The 13,830-nt window shown below is 37.0% G+C and overlaps 1 protein-coding gene and 1 long non-coding RNA gene across 7 annotated transcripts in view; both read right to left on the bottom strand.

Moving 5' to 3' along the window:
- The window catches only part of LOC18445575 (branched-chain amino acid aminotransferase 2, chloroplastic), a 74,035-nt gene that overhangs the window by 49,675 nt on the left and 10,530 nt on the right, over window positions 1-13,830 (bottom strand). For 4 of the 6 annotated variants that reach the window (XM_011629247.3, XM_088852695.1, XM_020674258.2 and 1 more), the window contains one exon: window positions 9,705-9,882. In XM_011629247.3, the coding sequence (XP_011627549.1) occupies window positions 9,705-9,882 (178 nt within the window). Of the gene's footprint in view, window positions 1-9,704; window positions 9,883-10,027; window positions 10,452-13,830 lie in introns of those variants that run through there. The other 2 variants (XM_006855712.4, XM_088852696.1) reach the window with 1 other exon arrangement.
- On the bottom strand, window positions 7,035-8,612 carry LOC148779428 (uncharacterized). Its single transcript, XR_016045162.1, has 2 exons — window positions 8,530-8,612; window positions 7,035-8,432 (listed from the first exon to the last, which is right to left on the bottom strand). It is a non-coding gene; the product is annotated as an uncharacterized LOC148779428 (long non-coding RNA).

Raw genomic sequence — 13,830 nt, 5'->3', positions numbered from 1 at the left:
TATGCGTACCTCGTTGCCCTGTTTGAGCAAAGTAAGCTTGCATGGTTGGGGATGCTTCTCTGTTCCAAGCTTGAGCTTTGTGACCGCATCTTGTGAAATTACATTCTCACAACTCCCACAATCAATAATAAACTTGCACACCTTGCCTCCAATGGTACAGGTGGTGTGAAAAAATATTGGTCCTCAATCAATCCTCCTAGGTTTCTTGCTTAGGCGTCAGTAGGCTCTTTCGAATAACTAAGGACTCTGCAATATGTCCATAAACAAGATCATCCTCATGTGCTTCCTCATCACAAACTGGATCACCATCATACCCATCAGCATCATCTAGGTTCCCATGCACAATAATGAGTTGCTTGCTTTTATCAGGATGGCTATTCGGCTTTCTACAGTCTACAGCCTTGTGACCCGCCTCCCCGCACTTGAAACAATGGATATTTGAGCTGCTACCCTAAACTCTAGCACATGGACCAGTAGTATTTGAGCGATTAATAGGTGTTGATTGCAAAGGCATCTATGCGGCCTTCAGATGGTGTCTCTTCAGGCCTTGCACCACGATCTTGAAATCGGCCTGTTCGGAGACCCGAATCGCCTCTCGTGACTGCACTAGCCCTGCTTCTAGACAATTGTTTCTCTATTGTTAAAGCCCGCTGACAGGCTTTTGAAACAGTCCATAGAAGGTGTAAACTTAGGACATCTTGAATTAATTGTCACAATCCCGCTATGTATCGAGCAACTAGCTGCTCTTCAGTCTCAGACAAGTTGTTCCGTGGAACTAATTGATGGAACTCCTCAGTATAATCACCAACGAACAGCCCTCCTTGACGAAGGGTATGAAGTCGCTGAAACATTGTCTGGCTATAGTTAAAGGGCAAGAACTGCTCCCTTAAATGTTTTCTTCATCTTTTCCCAATCAGATATATTCGATTTTCCCTGTCTTTCTCGAGACCTTTTCAATCGCTCCCACCATGTTAATACACGACCCTTAAGCTCAATGGCCACGAGCCTAACTTTCCTATCATCGGGCACCTCTTTGTATTCGAACATGCGCTCGATAGAATCAACCCAATCAATAAATTCTTTCGCTTGCAATCCTCCTACAAACTCCGGTAGATCAACTTCAACACCAAGATTCCAAGATCTGTTATCCCTAACATGGTGCTCCAGACGCAGAGCGTGCGTATGGAATGGGTTCTCGAAAGCAGCTTCCGACTCACTACTGTCATCATTGTATGTCGGGGCTGTATTTTGTGCCAAGCACTGAGTCATTTCTTCATTTTCGTTCTCTATCTCACGCAGGTCCCACTTTCCTTGGATCAGCTAATTCCCTGCAACTTGTTGTCGAGGAGGTCCACGAACCAAGATACCTTGTCAAGACCACGCGATCGCACAAGAATCTAGGCTCTGATACCACTTGACGCAGTATAAAATTTACAAATCGTGAAGCAAATCACAAGAAAAGTTTAGGAAATCATGAAGCAAACAACACCAGCAAAAATGACAGCGTTTAAGAGAGAGAAATAAAAATCGTGAAGGAAATCACAGGAACAAAGAATAAAACACGCGGATATGAGTATTCCGGTACGAGCCCATAAACAAGAGAAGAAACAACACCCACAAAGGGGCCTCTCTCTCTACAAGAAATATTTTCTTTATTCCATAAAATTCAATCTCTGCATTGTAGACTACCCGACATGTGGGATGTGACGCAGTGTGAAATTTATCGGCAAACAACACCAGAAAAAATAACCGTGTTTAAGAGAGAGAAAAAAAATCGTGAAGGAAATCACAAGAAGAAAGAACAAAACGTGCGAATACGAGTATTCTGGCACAGGCCCATAAACAAGAGAAGAACCAACACCCACAAAGGGGCCTCTCTCTCTCTACAAGAAGCACTTTCTTCATTCCATAAAACTCAATCTCTAATTACAACTCACGTGGTCCTTTTTACAGGCCTTTGCATTCACACCCCTAAAGATAACTATTAAAAACTATTATCTATTGTGTCTAAAAGATAAACCCTAACTTCCTATTTCCATGCCTCCATCCCAATATAGGAGCAAATATAAAAGATATAAACAAAAAACACATTTACAGTTCCTAAGACTCTCTCACGTAACTTGTCGTTACGAAGATTTCTCTTATCATGTATTTATCTTCTAATAATTAAGCAATACCCTTTATTAACTAAGATCATGCTTCCTAAAAAACAAAACTTATCCACCTTGCATTGTACGTACTTCTTCTTCCAACGCAATCTAATACTTACTAAAAAAAGATGGACTTGTTTATCTTCCTAAAAAATAAAGAAATTACTAAACTAAATCTATTTTAGATTCTTTCCAAAATCTTTCTAAAATAAATCTTTTATGTTCCTAAAGATTTGCTTACTAAAAGGAAACCCCTTTTCCTACCCACATTAATCTTAAAGCTAACTCTAAAACTGATCTAAATATTTACTCCAAGATTTACTACAATCGATTAAACCACTTATCAAACTCTATATTGACTTTATCAAACAAAAGATTGTCTTGCCGAAAAACACACGGAATCAATCTATAACGACAGACTTTATCAATTAACCCAAAGAATTCTAGACTAATCCTATCTCTAACAAATTAACCTTAATAAAAATAAAAATAAAACGTCTACCTAATCTCTAAAAATAAAATTAACACACATCAAATTAAAATTTTGAACAACCAAATCGTGATCTGCATTTTGATCTACATCAGGATGCCTACTCTGGTATATTAGCTCTCTCTCCCCCTGAGATTCTGCTCTTTTTTCGCTCTTTGCTTTTGTACTTCGAGTACCCAGCAGGAGGGTTGCCACCTTCTAATTCTACAAGACTTTCGGCCTGCCACACCATCGACCACAATAGACGACTGGCGACCAAGGACTTCAAAAGTTTGGTCTCCCGGGTTATTGTTTTCTTGCATTGATAGCTCTCTCCAAATGCTTTTTACCCTTCGTAGCTGCTCCTCAAATACTGAAAGCCGGTCCGAACAGCTTACTACACCAGAGTATTTGGAGAACTTCATTAATAGTTTTATCTTTTATGAATACGCTTCTCTCTCCTTCAAGTTTTGTACTCTTTTCTTTTGGTTTTATCTTGTATACTTAGTAGAGGGATGCCATAAGTAGCTTACTCTTCATGTAAATTCTTTTTTTAAATACAAGTTAACATTCTCAAAAAAAACGTTGTTTGACCCTAACACTTCGATAAAATCCAGGTTATCTTCTTCACCAGATGATCAAGCATGTATTGTCGACAGTGGGAAAGCTAACCATGTTATAGGTGATACTCATAAAATTCTTACTCTTACACCTTATCCTAGTAGTGGTTATGTAGTAACTGGAGATGGGTTCTCATTCCCCATGCAGCATGTTGAAAATATTCTTGTAAATTGTTCCAAAGGTCCCGTTCTCTTGAATAATGTGTTTTGGCTCCCTTAAATCAAGCATAGGCTCTTTTTTTTTTTTCTCAATTGACACATCAAAATAAGTCAAAATTAGTTTTTACATTGTCCTCTAGTTTTCTGAAGGATCCAATAACCGGGGACAATGTTGCCTGAGGGGATTCGACAAGGACGCTCATATGTCTTGAATGATGAATCAAGGAAGGAACCATAGTCACTTCATGTCATAAAAAAAAGGATGTCAATATTTGGCATCACCTTCTAGTTCATTGCAGTCATGAGTCAGTCAATAGGCTATGTAAAGAGCCAGGGCATTGTGTTGGACTTATGGCCTTTAAAGGCTTTGATTGCCTTGTCCAATGATAGCCCCTAGTCACGATGGGGGTGAAATGGAATGCTACTTACCAATTTCTTTGTTAACTAGGATCCAGAAAGTCCTAAAACCCTAAGTCATGAGGCTAGTGTGTGTTGGATCTTCAATGAAACCAAGAGGTTTGAGGGTCTCCTCTTGTCAAGGTCGGTGAGAGTACACCTCATGACTGTATGAGATAAGGGACAAGAGATAATGCCCCAGAATTTTTGTGTTAGAGTAACTATTGTGTGTAAGCCCTATATGAGAAAACTAGGCTTAGAGAGGACATGAGCCTAATCTCTGACATTGAGCCTTCTCACAGCATGTGCACGAACAGTCACAAGTGGGTCATGTGTAATTTTCTTTATGGAGCTTTCACATGTATGTGTGTGTGCACATTTATGCAAAAAATAATTTCAAAATATCGGATTTTAATTTTGGGAACATTAGCCAATGGGATTTAAAAAGAAAAAGTGATTTAGTGGTGTGTTGAGCCACCATTGCTTGTATGTCACAACATGTGCGTGTTATAACAACACCTGATGAACTACGACACACCTCATGACACCACACCACATGTGTGAAGTGGTTCTAATGAAGGTGATGTTTTTACTTTATGAAAAATTGGAATTTCAAACTTGATGAGCAAGTAAGAGGAAAAGCTATGAGAGTAGGACACCCTACATATGGAGGCTTGATGTGTTTTGACCAAGCCCATTGATTTCAAGATCAAAGTTGATTAAAGGGTCATCCAAAATTAGGGCGTTTGGAAAATGAAACAGAAATTCAGTTATAGGAAATTTGGAGGTAATTAGGGCTAAATTTGGTGATAAAGGTGTTTTAATCACACCCATCCGATGAATACCATAGAGAATGGCATTGGCTAGGATCAAGAGCCTCTCTCAACCCTTGGAATGTGCAATCAAAAGCTAAGCTTCAATCACAATTAAACCCACCACTAGGAACCACATATAAAAGGTCGCTTGCCCTAACTCTCTCGCATAACTTGAGCCCATTTTGAGAAAGAGCAATAGAAGGGAATGGCACACCCCACCTTGGAGAGTTCCTTGAGTTTATTATGGAAGCTTGTCTCTACACCACCTTGAAGGCCTAAGCCTAGCAGCACAAGAACCCCATTCTCCTCATTGTAAGGAATTGTTAGGCTTGCTGTAAGCCCCATTTACAGCAAGGTAAATCTTCTCCCTTGGCTCATTTTAGTCCACTTTGTTGCTATATTTCATTACTAGTCCAGTTACCCTTATGTGCCTTGCATCTCCATGCAACTTGGAATAATTTTGGCCTTAGTTCCTGGGAGCCCACACTGGCATGGGTCGGCAGAACCATGCGTTGTTGGAAGCTCCTTATGGTTAGGATCATCGTCCTTACGATCCCAAATTAGGAGAGAGTGATCCTTGTTATAGGGGAGCATGATTCCATGAAGAAGAAATCGCAATAGTAAGTTTTAAGGGATCGCGAATGATGTGTGGGTTCACAGTCCCATTGGGTACAAACCTGAATCTATAGTTGTTTGAAATGCATGTGACTCCAATTCACTCCAAGAATTGAAGTCACAGAATCGCATGTGCTAGATGATTCCCAATATTGGAATCGTCATCCATAGAATTAAAATCATCGGAGGCATGATTCCTAATAATCGGAATCACGATCCCATAAAATAGGAACCATGATTCCTATTTGTAGGAATCGATATCCCATTATGCTGGAATCGAATTCCTTACCTATCAGGAATCACACATGACCCCACAGCGTTCAATCACTACCGAAATCGCGATGCAACGAAATCAGAATTGTGATTCCTACATTATTTGAATCGTTCTCTCCATCGATTTGGATTTGAAATTCCCACAATTCAGGTATATGAGACAAGATATTTTGTGAGAAAATATTTAAATTTTTAAATCTCTTACAAGCTTGAAATCTGGAGGTCCATATTTTTAGTACAACATCTTTGTCAGCACTCCCATCTATTTGGGCTACCATCCAAATGTCCTACCATGAGGTGGGGCTGCCACCCACTACGTGATTTATAAATTGATGAATCTGTGGAGTAACTTGGCAAATCTTATTTTACATGGATTCAAATCAAAAGTTTATTAAGGCTTTTTGGCTCTCACAACATCACAGTCCCGAAACCCAAACCATGGATATTTAACCTTGTACAAAATGTAATATGAAATGAAAGGGTTTTTGGAACTCTTCTGGTAACATAGAATGGGTTCTTAGACCTCCTCTGGCAACATATAATTTGAGAACATATTTCAATCAACATGTGTTTAAATATTGATTTCGTGTCATTAGAACTTGATTCGATGTTGATCGAAACATTGTTCAATGCATCCGTGAAACGCGCCTTTTCACGATATGGATCAAGATTACAAATAATATGGATTGGAGATTTCTTAAAAAAATGGAATCAACGTCTTGCAACACGTTGAAAAGAATTATTGTGCAACTATGAATCGCAAATTCTGCAATGGATTCCAAGCTTCCAGGAATCGAGAATCAAATAACAATCTAGATTTGTTTCGAGAAACTTGGAAACGTGATTTCTATCTTCCATAATCGTGTTTCATCCTGGGAACTATGGAATAGTGATTCTGAACTGGAATTGTGACCTCGATACACGATTCGGGTAACTATACCTGAATCAGTGGATATGAATCAATGCCGAATACAACTGCATCACACACTTGAGAACTGCGGTTCAACCTATAGTTGTTGGAAACGCTTGTGATTCCGATGTCAAATGATTCCTAATCTCGAAATTGCTGTCCGTACAATGAAAACCATCAGAGGCATGATTCCCAATAATCGGAATTGTGATCCAATAAAATAGGAACCATGATTTTTGTTTGTAAGAATTAGTATCCCATCATGTTGAATCGAGTATCCCACCTTTTAGGATTCACAAATGACCCCACATAGTTCAATGACTACTAGAATCATGATCCGACAAAACAGGAATAACTATTCCTACATTATTAGAATCGTTGCGATTGGGAATCGAAATTCCCACAATTCAGGAACCGTGCTCCCATCCCCTCTGGTATAAGAAAGAAGTATTTTGGGATAAAAGATTTAATGTTTTACATAGATGATTAGGGACAGACATAGATGATACCATACCATAGATAATACCAAAGCTTGGTATTAGCTTGAAAGACCAAGATGTTGCATTTTTCTCAAAATCCAAAGATCGTAAGTGGCTAGGAATTTCGATCACCATTAACCCATTTTCCTTTTTCTCTTTTTTTTTTTTTTTTTTCTTTTAGGGGTATAAGTCCATGCTCTACCAAATATACAACAATGAATGTTAAGCACTTTACTTAGACCATAGATGATCATTATAAGCATTTTATTGATCACCCACCAAACCTGCCCAAAGTAATCCTTTACTTGGTACAATAAATGATCAACAATAAGCATTTGGTTATAATATGAACATCTTACCTTGAGGTGGGTCTACCACCCAAGCTTCTTACCTTGAGGTGAGACTGCCACCCACTTCGTGACTCATAGATTAATAAATCCGTTGAATAACTTGGCAAAGATTATTGTACATGGATTCATCTTGAAAGTTTATTAAGGCTTTTTGGTTCTCACAACATCATAGTCTTGAAACCCAAATCATGAGTATTTAACCTTTTACAAAATTGTAACATGATACAAACGGGTTCCTGGAACTCCTCCAATAACATAGAATCAGTTTCTGAAGCTCGTCCCACAACATACAATGTGAAAAACTATTTCATTCGACATTTGCATTTGAATCTTGATTACGTGTCATTAGAACTTGATCCGATGTTGATCGAAATATTGGTTGGTGCATCTAAGAATTGCGTCTTTTGATGATGTAGAACTCGCTTTCAAGTGACATGGATTTGCGATTCCTAAAAAACTGGAATCGGCATCTCGCACACGTTGAATCACATTGTTGTGCATCTCTGAATCGCAAATTCTTTGATATGGAATCTAGATTCCAACCTTCCAAGGATCGAGAATAAAATAATAATTTGGAACGCATTCCATGAAACTAGGAAATGTGATTCCTATTTTCCATATTTGTGGTTCATCCTGGGAACCACAGAATCGCGATTCCGATTCGGAATCGTGACCTTGGTATGCAATTCGGGTAACTATAGTTTAAACCCGCAAGGAACGAGGATCACAATATAGGGATCAGTGTTCCATCCAGGATCCCTAGTTGGAATCATGGGATCGAGGTTCTAGAGTGCGTCCGTGACCTTTCCTACAAGGAATAGCTTTGGCCTATTTTCTTTGAGCACTTGTATCTGAAATTTTCTGGGATATTTGTGATATAACAGTGAGCAAAAATATTCTTTCTTGGATTGAAAATATCTTTCTTGTAGCCCTCATTGTGTGCCTCATGGCTATGGAACCCATGCTCACATTTCCATGCACCTACCTCTAGGCCCATTGCTTTCTTCTCCACACGTTGACCTTATCGCAAATATCAAGAGATTTCTCCATGACAAGTTGAAAGATTAAGAGGGCTGAGATATTTTCTGGGAATAGAAGTGGAACAGACTGGGGATACATTCAAGTGTCTCAGCACAAATATGCATTTTATTTACTCGAACACTATAATATGTTGAATTTCAAACCATCAGCTACACCTGCAATGCTTAAAAAAAGATTAAAAAGTCATGAAGACAAAATAGTTGATGATCCTAAAAAATAAAGAAGAATGGAAAATGCGCTTCAGTATAATACCCTTGCTCGTCTTGATGTTGCATTTGTAGAAAATCAGGTATGCCAATTTATGCATGCTCCTACCAATGATCATTTGGAATCCTTAAATATATCCAATATAACAAAGGTCCTATTAATCAAGGCATCACACATCATAGAAATCATGTAGAAGATGTACATGTCACTTCCATTATTGCTACTAGAATGCAGATTGTGCAAGAGAACCTAACTCATGCAGGTCAATTTTAGGATATTGTGATTATTTATGAAGAAAATTCGCTTCCTAAAGGAGCAAGAAACAAATAATTGTTCTAAGATAAAGCACAAACGTTGAATACAGGGCATTGGTCACTTGGATGTAAGGTGCAGCCCTCAAAAATTCATTATAATGATCAGAGTCACTAGCTATCGCAGCTAATCCTATTTTCCGTGATCGCACTAAACACATATAAACGTTGATTATCATTTTGTGCGAAAGAAGATAGAAGAAGAGGCGATTCAAGTCGAACATATTGGGACAGAGAATCAAACTGGTAATATCTTCACCAAAGGACTCACAAGTGACAGCATTCTAGAGGACAAATTGTATGTTCAAATGCGATGTACAATTTGACGGGGTGTGTTGAGAATATGTACTTAATGTATAATGTCTGATTGTAGCGATTTATATTTTGCCTTACACCTTTTTGTCATGGTCATCATGGTCAAGGGAATTATTGTACAATGCAATTACATACTTAATGAAGAGAAGCAAACACTCCGCCAAGTTAGATCAAGGGGGATTTCTAGCATTTCTTTCTCTTATTCTCGTTCCTTTTCTCTTCAAGCTTTTCTATCATAGGCAACAAAATGCACATGGTAGAAGCCAATTAATTGATGTAATTGACATAGGAACAAACCTAGTTATTATACACCACAAATATCATAAACAAAACAGAATGTTAGCCTGTAATACATATATCATTTGCCTTGGCCATTCAAGGAGGAAAAATATCAAACATGTTATGACCAGCTGCAAAATGAGGCAAATGCACGTTCAGCACATAAAAGAGAACAAGAAACATTATGAGAATTAGTCCAATATACATATATCTAAAGTATGGTCAGACAAAAAAAGATTTCCAAGGTCAAAATATGAGAATTGTGAACATGAATAGAAAACAAATGCCACATGATTAGGGTCAGTCTCAACTAACCTGACCATTGTTTAAAATTCCAGATGATACACTCATGTCAATTGTTCCATTTCCATAGCAACGTAATCCACCGGAAAAATTTTCGCCTCGAGCACATTTCGTCAAATATATGTAGTCAGTTGGTGTAATGGCATAGGAAAGATTATCCCAGTCTATATCAGGCAAATCTTCGACTTCCCTGTAGAACAACAATACATAAACAACCAAACCTCATAACAAAGAGAGTAACATATATTTTAAATCTTCAAAGAAAAGGAAAATTGGATCGATCTTTTCCCTAAATGAAGACATTAACAATCCAATATTGGCTTCTTAGAAATGACCTTTGATGAGATTTTAAAAAATGCATATGGCACTCTGGTTATTGCTGTACATTGTCCACAATCACTAGCCAAAGAACAGTAACTCCATTTCACTAAGTAAATATCAGAACAATGCAAAACAAATCTCTGAACATAGAAAGATAATCAAGCACAGCCGCTTGAAATTGACACACAGTTGTGTGTGGACCCTTGCTTTTCTAAGTTCCCATCAGAAGGCATAACTGTAACGTCCATTGGACGTTACATGGGCAGAATGCTCTTCTTCATCTTTGGCCATTATCATCTCTATATAGGACCGTACTTCTCTTGACGGCTAGTATTGCTGATGTCACAATTTCCCGCCAAAAATTTATTTTATTTTTTTATTTTATTTTTTTCATAAAATCCTTTTTAGTGGATTTAGGAGCTTACGATTTTTCTTATTGAGGACATTAAATTAAAGAAAAAGTTTATATAAGGTTGTAACTTTAAAATATAGAATTAAAGATGCACCTCAAAAATCTATAGAAAAATATTGTTTTAATGTTGAAAACTCTCTACTTAGTTTCAAAAATAGTACATCTTGCAACACATTATCTAAACCGTACATTTCAAGATTTTCATAAGTCCATAGATCTATTTGATTTTAAATACCTTTTTAGTTTAAATTTTTATAATTAGAGAAAAAAAATAGATTTTAAAATAATCCTAAGAATTTTTTACTCCAAAATTACATGGTATGATTAATTTTGGAGGTATGCCTTAATTGGATAGTTTAAGGTTCAACCTTGTAGAAACCACACCCTAAAATTAAGGGAAAAATGGTTTATGGTGAGTCGGCTTACTCACACAATTATTATGCAGCGTTCCTACAAAATCTATCTTAAAGATGTATTTTCAATCCAAAATTTTAGAGTTGAATAATCTCAACCATAACAATAATCTAATTTTAGGATTTTTCTTTTTCAAAAAACTTAAATGTTATTTTTTTGAATTCCTTTCTTCACCATCTATTTTAACTTTTAATGGATGTAACAGTTTTTGGCATCCATCCCCTTTTAGTGGATGTAACATTTTCTGACATGTTAGACAAGGGAGCACAATAATAGGTGAATCAGCTGACTCACCAAAACCGTGTCCAAAACTACGTAACCAAAGAACACGGTTCTGCCCTAAGGAGCAAGAAAGATGATCATACTTCCAAGGGGATATAAGGAAGTTGTTACCTGTTCCTAAGGTGAAATACCACAACAAACCAGTCCCATCAATTCAGAGCAAGGAGCAAAGTAAAACAAAAAGACCCAATCTTGAAGCTAAAAGTCCAAAAAGGAAAATCTGCCCAAAGTTTCAAGTCAAATGCCTCAACTACCCATTAAAGTCAAACCAAATAAACATTGGAAAAAAGAACTCTGAACATTGGAAAAGAACTCTGAACATTGGAAAAACGGTCGCTGAGTTGAAAATACAAAAGAAACCATGGACGAGCAAATGAAAAAGAAAATCCTAAAGTTATGAAAGCTCACAAAATCCAAAGCAAAATGAAAGATAATCCAAATTTCCTGAAAGTCAAGAAAAGAAAGGGTCCAACATAAGAAGTAAAATCAATAAAATATTAGATGGTCCAAGTCAAAATTGGCCTAGTGCAGAAAGCAAAGCCAAAGGGCATTATTCTGACAAACTACGGTTAAGGATCTTTCCAACTAAATTTGAAGGACCTTGAACATCCAAATTTCAAATGTTCAGAGTGGGGGTGCGAGATTAAAAATCAAGGTGATCCCAAGTACTGAGAACAATATCTCTCGTCTTCCAAGTTACTGGTAGATTTGAGTGCCTCGAAGAAATATTCTTTCGATTGCGACATAAGGACTAGATATTTGAAGATGGAGTACTTGATAATTATTGGTCTTGAAAGTCTTAGGCAAGGTTGACCAAGTTCATAGGACCACCAAAAGTCACAAGTGGTTAAATTGTAAGGCTGATGTTTTTAATAGAATTTTTTAAAATCTCTCCTCAAAGACCTTTTAAAAATTCTTTTTTGAGAAATTTTTTTTTGAAAATTTCTCTACAATGGCATGAGATTAAACGGTTAACCTCATTGTTTTTAAAATTTTGTATCTTGTGATTTCCAAACACTTTAATTTCTTTGTTAAAATCATAACACTTTGTACTTGGTTCTGTTTTTAAAATCCTCCCTATTATAGAATTTGTGAAAATATTTTCTAAAACGAAAGAGTTGGATAGCCCGTACATGATGTAACTGCATTCTCACCTTCTCTAAAGTCTTGAATAATGAGCTACAATTCCTTAATAAGACATTCTTACTATAAACCTCTGAAAGAAATCAAGCTTGAAAGGGAAAATGGAACTATGAAAAAGTAGCCAAGTTCAAAACTCAAAAATTGAGAAATTTGAAAGCCTAAAATCAAGTGGCATGGCTAGAAAATCAAGTTCAAAGTCTGATGAAAAATCGATATAAAGAAAAATCCTAAAAAAGTTCAGGTAAAATAAAATCTGGGATGGACATGCCCTAGCTTACTGTGTAAGATAACAACGCATCTTGAGAATGCTCCAAAAATGGACTGGTGCGCCCTCTAGCCATTTGGCATTAGGTAAGAAAAAGATCAAATATTGACAACAGGTAACTACTTGTTTGTCGCATACATGTTCTTTGAATATCAGGGTGTGCCAAATAGGGGCAACTTTGACACCTAATTTTAAAATTCGTTAATTTTCTCATCCTAAAACTCTGAAATTCTGAGAAATCTATAAGCCAAAACCATAGGGATCATACTACCTTAGTGCACCATAGCTTAAAGTCCATAATCCCTAGTAAAACCACCAAATCTACCTAAATCTAGTCAAACCAACTTAAATATGTTAAAATGTAGTTGAAGATATCTTGATTGATCTAGATTTGTTCAAAATAGCATAGAAAACAATTAAGTGTGGCCTTCGAAACAAGTCCAAATTCAATCAAACTACCCCAGAATAGACCAAAGAATCTCTAGAATCATCTGGAGATGGGTTTGGTTCAGCGATGCTCCAAATGAGCCCAGCTATGCGTATCGCATCGCTAACGATTATAGAGTCTAGAAAGTTCAGGGAACCGTGCAACACATTTTCAGCCACCTTCTAGAGACTTCTAGTTATGTTGAACGATGGGGTTTGACTAATCTAAAAGCCTTAGAAGCATAATCCTCTTAGATTTAAAACTCTGAAAGAAAGACATAGAACTCCTTATACTAATCAAATTAGAGTTCAATCACAACCCTATTTAAACTACCCTCTAGGTTCTATTAGAATTTAGACCTTTAAGCATTTCGATCTTAGAGAACCTAGAATCCCATAGTTTAAACCTTTAGGCTAGAATTCTAACCCTAAAGTCCTAATCCAAGAGAAACACTAAAGAAACATTGGAAAAGTCTAGGTGACCTAACCCCAAGCCAAATTTGAATTCTCGATAAATTTGAAACCCTAATTTGAGAAAATCCTTTCGAAGACAATGCTCTAAGAAAATCAAACCCTAAGAGGATCATGTTCTTGATACTATTTAACAAGTTCTCAAGAACAGAGAAGGAGAACAAAATAAATAGCATTATCGGTCTAATATGGGCCCCAACTTCGGGTTCCAGGTGTCTCAGGCCACTGCTCAGTCCAGGTAAGTTATCTTCCTAATTTAGTTTAATTTCAATTTATTTTCTATTTTCCATGTTTCCCTAGTTTTCTATTTTGATTTTTGCGTGATTTTACATTCGCTCTGCCTAGTATAAGCGGTCCAGCCATTATGTCAAGCCAGGCAAGCTCAAGCGTGGTAAGAAATTTAA

Source organism: Amborella trichopoda, chromosome 12 (genome assembly GCF_054954075.1).
Source record: "Amborella trichopoda isolate Santa Cruz 75 chromosome 12, AtrichopodaSantaCruz75HAP2 v2.0, whole genome shotgun sequence".
In the NCBI taxonomy this organism is placed as follows: Eukaryota; Viridiplantae; Streptophyta; class Magnoliopsida; order Amborellales; family Amborellaceae; genus Amborella; species Amborella trichopoda.
The sequence above is the reverse complement of the archived record's forward strand: the minus strand, read 5'-3'. Positions and strand labels throughout refer to the sequence as shown.